The following is an 8,006-nucleotide window of genomic DNA, read 5'->3' on the forward strand; positions in this document are numbered from 1 at the left end:
GATAATACTGCTGAATCATCAAGGACACAACTTCCAAGGGAAAGGATTTGGAGCAGAGATCATCCCTTTGATCTGATTATTGGTGATCCTGATGTTGGTGTAAGGACTAAAAGTGCTACGACAAATGAATGTCTATTCTCTGGTTTTCTTTCACAATTAGAACCAAAGAAAATAGATGAAGCACTTGCTGATCCTGATTGGGTTCTTGCCATGCAAGAAGAACTCAATCAATTTGAGAGACAAGAAGTCTGGGCCCTGGTTCCAAGACCAAAAGGAAAATCTACAATTGGAGCTAGATGGGTCTTCCGTAACAAGTTAGATGGTGATGGCATTGTTGTGAGAAACAAAGCCAGACTGGTTGCAAAAGGTTATTCTCTGGAAGAAGGAATTGATTACGATGAAACCTATGCTCCAGTTGCTCGTCTTGAAGCCATCAGAATATTTTTTGCATTTGCTGCACACTCCAACTTCAAGGTATACCAAATGGATGTGAAAAGTGCATTTCTGAATGGAAAGCTAGAAGAAGAAGTATATCTGGAACAGCCCCCTGGCTTTGAAAATCCAGAGTTTGCTGATTTTGTATACTTTCTATTCAAAGCTGTCTATGGACTCAAGCAGTCACCAAGGACATGGTATGACACTCTCTCTGAGTTTTTAATTGAAAACAATTTTACTAGAGGTGTCATAGACAAAACTCTCTTTTACAAATTGCATGATAAGGATATGATATTTGTACAAATATATGTTGATGATATTATATTTGGTTCTACTAACGATAACTTGTGCAAGAGATTTGCTAAGTTAATGCAGAGTAATTATGAGATGAGTATGATGGGTGAACTGTCTTACTTCCTTGGTCTTCAAGTAAGCCAAAAGGAAGATGGAATATTCATTTGCCAATCCAAGTATGTCAGAGATCTTCTTCGAAAGTTCAATCTAGAAGACTCTTCACCGGCAAAGACACCCATGGCCACTGCCACAAAGCTTGACCAGGATAAATCTGGTAAGAAAGTTGATATCACAAGCTATCGAGGTATGATTGGCTCTCTACTTTATCTTACTGCAAGTAGACCAGATATCATGTTTGCAACATGTTTGTGTGCTAGGTTCCAAGCTGATCCTAAGGAATCACATCTTATAGCCGTCAAAAGAATCTTTAGATATCTTAAGGGTACACCTGGTTTAGGTATTTGGTACCCTAAGAATACTGGTTTTGACTTAACCGGCTATACAGATTCTGATTATGCAGGATGCAGGATTGATAGGAAGAGTACGTCGGGAAGCTGTCAATTTCTAGGACGTCGGTTGGTTTCCTGGTATAGCAAGAAGCAGCACTCAGTGTCTACCTCTACTGCTGAAGCTAAGTATATAGCTGCTGGTAGCTGCTGTGCTCAGATCTTGTGGATCAAGAACCAACTGAATGATTATGGTGTTGTAGTAAACAAAATTCCTATATTTTGTGATAATACAAGTGCCATAGCCATTTCCAACAATCCGGTTCAACATTCAAGAACCAAGCACATTGATATCAGGTATCATTTCATTCGAGAACATGTCATGAATGGTACAGTGGTGTTACATTTTGTACCCACAACTGAGCAAATTGCTGACATCTTCACTAAACCACTGGATGAATCCACTTTCTCTAAGCTGGTTTGTGAGTTAGGGATGTTAAATATGACATAGTTCTCTTGTATATATTTTTCATATGCATTATATGTTTTTATATATTTTTGTGAATTCTCTGTATAATTATATCTATATTATTAGATTTTATGTGATTTTCTGTATATTATCTGATAAAATTCTGAGTAATTATGCATGTTTGTATTTTAGTCTGTAATTTTCTAAGTGCTCATACACTCCCCTGTATCATTCCCTAAGCATTTAGATAATTATTTGTAATTATTTTGTATTTTTCAAAATTAATTAAGCATAAATATTTGATTTTAAGTTAATTCATCTTTTTGAATTAGAGTTAAAGTCATAAGTATTTATATTTAATTAAAGTTGAAATTTACAAAAAAAATTGTGTAATTAATAGTATTGTTCTTATTGTAGATTTTTGATTTTAATTGCAAAAAGTTTTATCTTTTAAATTAATCAAAAATCATATTATTATTATTATTATTTGTTTTTCTTTTAGACAATTATATTGTCTACTGATTGGCTCGGCAAGACAATCTCACATTGTCTTGCTGAACCGGTTTCTCAGTTTATTTCTATTAAATCAAACAAAAACTCGGCAAGACAATTATTTTGTCTTACCGAGCCTATCCCTTTATTCGCCTTTTTGTATCTGTAAGACAATTATAATTGTCTTACAGACACGTGACTTGTCTGCCTAGATAAATCTCGGCAAGACAATCTTACATTGTCTTACCGAGACTTAATTCACGTTTGTCTTGCTGGTTGTATATATTTGTCTCAAGACAATTCGAGCAAGACAATCTCGTTTGTCTTGCCCGTTGCCTTCATCTTCTCCATCACGCATATACACACAATACACACACTCTTTCGACCTCGTTTTTCAAGTTTTAGAGATAAAAACTTGCTCGGTTTCGTGTTTCAAGCCTTTGTTGCTTGCTGTGTTACTCGACTTTCGTTGAATCGTGTCGAAGCTCTGCCAAAATCAAACTGGGTTTGTGTGTTCTTGAGTAACTCGATCGTTTTGGTTGATTTGATTCTGGGTTTGATCGACTTACTGGACCATATATCTGTATTCGGCTGTTGAATCCGTAAATCGAAAGTATCCGTGGTTGATTTAGGGTTCTTGGAGTGATTTGGGGCTTTTCTAATTTAAGGGCTTGTTTGGCTTGTGTTAATTTGAATTTGAGGTGTTTAATCTTAAGGCTGCGTTTGGCTAATCTAAATTATCTGGGACGTAAGGCCGTGTTTGGAATTCTAGCTTGTGGAGTTTAATTGTTTAGTGCCATTTAAGTTAATTAACTTTTAATTCGATAATATTTTAATATTTCGAATTATTAATTAATTAATCAAGTTTAATTATAAGTTGAAATTTGCGAGACATTTGAGAATTCACATTTAATTTGAAAAAATTCTCGCTTAATTCAATTTTTAATTATTAAAAAATGGCCGGAGAATTCGTGGTTGCTGAGACTAACTACTGTGCCAGCCTTAATCCCGATGACTGTTCTGATAGATTCCGGACTTGGGTCAGATTTCTTTCGAGACAGAGTTTAGTCAGTACAGCAATGACAGCAGATATTCCGATTAAGCTGCAACCTCTTTTTGACTTCTACTCAAATGTTGTCAATTCTACAACCCTGGAAAACTACAAGATATAGGGGATCTACCTAACCGGAAGAGGATTGTAATCACTGTAGATGATGTAAACCGGATCTTAGGACTTCCAAGGGACAATTTTGAGCCAGATCCCTCTGAGGATGAATTGAGACAGTTCTTTCAGGATATTCACTATCAAGGTCAGATCTTTCTCCCGAAGATGTCAAAGGGAAATCTGAAAGCTGAATGGGATGTGTTCTTTGACACTCTTGCCAAGGTGTTTGCTCCCACAAATAGAAAGAATTTTGGAAATATATCTTCAATGCTGCAGATCTTTGGATTCAGCATAGCTTACAACCGTCGAATCAATTTTGGGAAGATATTGCTGAGGGAGATTATCAGGAAGATGGGGTCTGTTTCACAGAGATCAATTCAGAAGAATGACAAAGTTGAATGCTTCTACCCCAGATTCCTGATGTTGTTTATGAATGATAAGATGAATGCTGATGATAGGCACATGTACATCGATTCTCCTGTTGTTCCTATTCAGAGGACATGTGCCAAGATCCAAACTAGGCTGGTCAACAAGAAAAAGCATGATAATGTACCACTGGTAGTGACTCCATTCATGCTCGAACAATTCAGTGTTCCTTTTCAGCCTGTACAAGTTCCAGAACCACTACAACAGCAACAATATCAATCACAACAACAACAAGCTCAACAACAAGAACAACCGCAACAACAATCACCTCCACGTATCAATCAACCACTTCAACTCCTCCAAGACTATCAATCATCCAGCCAATCCTCACATTACTCTCCCTACAACCCTCCTTACAATTCACCACAACAATCACCTCACCAATCTGATTACAATTCTCCTCACCAATCTCAACATCAATCCCCTCCACAATACAACTTCTTTCCAGACCAACAAGCCTCCATTCTTCCCTCTCAATCTGAACCAATACCTTCACCTACACATACACATACCATTCCTCCACCACAATCAACTTCTCAGCCACTGCCTGCTGATTCTGCTGTCAATCCAGAGCTACAGGACTTCAGGACAGATTTACAGGTAGCTCAGGTACTTTCTAATCTCACTGATACCTTTAATATTGATATTGCAGATTTTGATTGTGATATTGGATTTGATTTCCAGACTCCCAGCATTGAACCTGTCAACACCCAGGTTCATATCCAAGCTGATGTTTCCACTTCAACTACTGATTCTTCTTCAAACACTTCAAACAACACTACTTCTACACCAGTTGTTCGAAAGGTAGCCCGGAAACGGAGTGGGAGTGCAATTCTGAGAGAACCCGCAGCTCTGTCTCATAAGAAGCAAAGGGTGGCAGAACCGGAGACAACTGCAGCCACATCCATTTCCTCCCAAAAGGATTTGGACACTGACATGGTAAATATACAGTCTCTAGATTCATTCTCTCCACAGAATGCATTTATTGAAATTGGCCGTCCGACCGCGGTATCCTGTAAAGAGTCAAGCACACAACTAGCACTCACGCTAGTAAACACTGAACCTGTGTCTTTTGATTCTTCACTTAGAGAGAGCACAGAATTTCAAAATATGTTATATGAAAATCTTTCTGATCACTCTTTCTTTTTGGATCAGGATCTACTTGGCAACCTGCAAGTACATCCGCCTTCACAGGCATTCGGAGGACAATTTGTTTCTTCACCTCCTACAGTTCCATCTCAGGGAACTATGGTTGTATATACAGGTACTGGTGACGGTGTGACAAACACGAGTGAAATCAGGCAAACACCGAGCGAAACACATGCACGAGAGGATAGTGAAAAATCTTTGAGTGTTCGTGAGGTGAGTGCACACACCAACACAGATCTGCTACAGGAACAAATGGCTGCTCTGAGAGCTGAGATTGCAAGGTTAAATGCTGAGAATGCCAGATTCAAAAGTGGAGAGTTGGTGACTCTAAAAGAAAAGGCTGGTGATCCTTCTTTCTCTTCCCTCAAACAGGAATTAGATGCTCATGTCAAGGGTATTCACTCTAGGATGGACAAATTTGATACAACTCAGGAGCTCTGTTTGACGAAGCTTGACAACTTGGAGCAAACTTTGGCTCAAGTTGTTCAACACTTAAAGATCAATCCGTCAACATCTCAGTCTACTCCAGAGGATCCCTCAACTAAGGGGGAGAAGGATAAGGATGACAAAGATAAGGATGACAGCAATGCTGGTGGTGGTGGCAATGGTGGTGACAAGGGTGGTGATACTGATAGGGGTGATAAGGGTGGAGTAGGAGCAAGTGAAAAGGACTCTTCTGCAGCTAGCAAGTCTAAAGGCAAAATGCCTGAAACTGAGAACATCTTCACTAATCAGGATTATGACAACATTCCTGAGGATGTTGATGATGATGATGCATTTGACTCTGCTTATTTTGAAGCTGAGGAAGAAGGTCGTTTCGAGGAAGGCTTTCTTTTCAATGAAGATCAGTCTGTAGATCCTGAGCACATGGAAAAGGTCAAGATGTTCAAAGCTCAACATGAAGCTAGCAAAGCAAAGCTTCAGGAACTGCAGAAACTGGTAGATGAGAAGAGGACAACTGATGAGTTGGTCAAGCTGGAGAAACAGAAACTATGGGATGCTAAGTGCAAGGAAAAGAGAGAGGATATCTCCAGAAAAGTTGGTGAAAGCTGGGATATTGCAAGGCAAATCCTCTCTGGACCTCAAAGGGAACCTTTCAATGATGGTAAATTCAAATCCTTCATTTATGACCTGAGAGAGGCTAACCCTAATGAAGATATGTTTATGCGTGCTCTTGCTCTCGAGTTAGAATATATAACTATTGGTGTCAAGAATCTTCTCAATGAATGGGAGATCATTATTTCTACTCAGAGAAACGGAACATTCAGGGTTTCAATTGATTTATTCAAGTTTCTATCTCTAACTGAAATCTGGGTTGTTCGTAACAAGATCAGACGCAGTTCAAATCTGAATGAACTCCTTCGTGACAAACTTATGGATTGTGCTATTCATAACAGTCCACAAGTTGTCAGAAAGCCTTACTGTGTCAAGTTCATTCACGAGAGAAAATTTGGAACCTTCTACCTGGACCACCAACATCTTCTTAAGTATGATGTGAGTCAGTTGGTTCTTGTATCTACAATTCTACGTACCAAGGGCTTCGCTACTAAGGCCAAAGCTGATGCTGATACTGAGATTGTGAACTACTGCACAAGGAGAAATATTCAGCAATACTTCAGGAAGATGAAGTATATCAACCAATCTCAGCCAGCAGATTTCATCGAAGACCCTGTGGATATTGAGGTTCAATATTATCTCTCATTGGCTCGTGAAAGAAAGAAGCGTGGAGAATCCACTGCAGCTGAAGAGCCTACTCAGAATGAGCCTTCTACTCCAATCATTCACTGTTCAGATGCAGAGGAAGGAGAAGTCACTCGTTCTGAGTGAATAGATTGATTAGGATATTTTGTTAGATATGTTCAAGGAACATCCTTTTGTAATCTATTATGAATATGGTTTAATGTTCAATGCAAGCCATAAACTTTTGCTATTTACATTCCATTGTTTAAATCTTTGTCTTATCTGTTAGTTGAGTTATCCTCTAGGAAATTTGCATGTTATGTTAACAAACAAATAGGGGGAGATTGAAAGGCATATGTTCAGCCTATTTGTATTTAAAGAGGTACAACTCAATTCAGATAAGAAAGCTCAGTAAATAGCAAGTCAACGGAATCCGTACGAATAACGTCAAATGATTTATGGGAATTATATGTCAGATAAATTCCAGGATGCTGCTGCACACCACTGAAAGAAGTTCATTAATATGTTCAAGCCTCAGTGCACAAATAATCTTTTGTGGCACGTCCAGGATTTCAGAAGACATAAAGTTTCTATACTTTATTTTATCAGAAGATTCCAGTTAATGAAGAAGTACTTACAAGACGAAGACTCGACGAACAAATCAAATTCTTAATGTTTATTTGACAAAGAATATTTGAGTTAACTAGATACAGATGAACCAGACAGTGCATCTGTGTATCAGTTATTCAAATTGAATATTTGAAGTCAAGCAGAGTTGGTGGTTCGTTCGTTCGACTGATCAAGACGGAGTTATTAATGTTTAAAGAAGACGGGAAGCAATTCTACTGAAGAATGGGTGATTTAATATTTAATAGATTATTATTTCACGTCTCAAATAATTAAATTAATTATGTAATTTATTTGTTAAATTAATTCAATCTCGAATTAATTTAATTTATGAATTTATATGATTAAATTAATTAAGTGGATAATTTTCTATTTAAATATAATCTACAAATTACAATCAATCATCCACTCAAGCTCAGCAAGACAATCAAAATTGTCTTACCGAATATTTCAGCTGTCAAGACAATCAAGATTGTCTGACCGAATGAAGATCAGCAAGACAATCTGAGATTGTCTGACCGAATGGAAATTGTCTGACCGAGCTCTGTATTGTCTTGCTAGCCTTAAAATTGTCTTTCTGCCATGCTTTTGGCTTGCTAGGCAATTGTAATTGTCTTGCCCTTGCTAGATTGTCTTTTCTACTTGCAATTGTCTTGTCTTTCAATTGTCTTACAAGTACAAATGCTTTGCCTATAAATATGGCATTGCATCCTTCATTTTTAGTGTTCATTCACTTTGTAATCAAAGCATTTGTAAAGCTTTCAAGTTGTTCGTAACTTGCTTGATCGTTATATCCACAGTTTTCTGTGCTTTGATAACCCGG

General features: G+C 37.8%; 1 protein-coding gene across 1 annotated transcript; it reads left to right on the forward strand.

Moving 5' to 3' along the window:
* Window positions 1-4,255: 4,255 nt before the first annotated feature.
* Window positions 4,256-7,415, forward strand: LOC135148281 (uncharacterized). Its single transcript, XM_064082690.1, has 2 exons — window positions 4,256-4,666; window positions 4,883-7,415. Exons 1-2 carry the CDS (start codon window positions 4,664-4,666, stop codon window positions 6,701-6,703), a joined length of 1,824 nt encoding a protein of 607 aa, XP_063938760.1. The 5' UTR covers window positions 4,256-4,663; the 3' UTR covers window positions 6,704-7,415.
* Window positions 7,416-8,006: the final 591 nt, after the last annotated feature.

Source organism: Daucus carota, chromosome 8 (genome assembly GCF_001625215.2).
Source record: "Daucus carota subsp. sativus chromosome 8, DH1 v3.0, whole genome shotgun sequence".
In the NCBI taxonomy this organism is placed as follows: Eukaryota; Viridiplantae; Streptophyta; class Magnoliopsida; order Apiales; family Apiaceae; genus Daucus; species Daucus carota.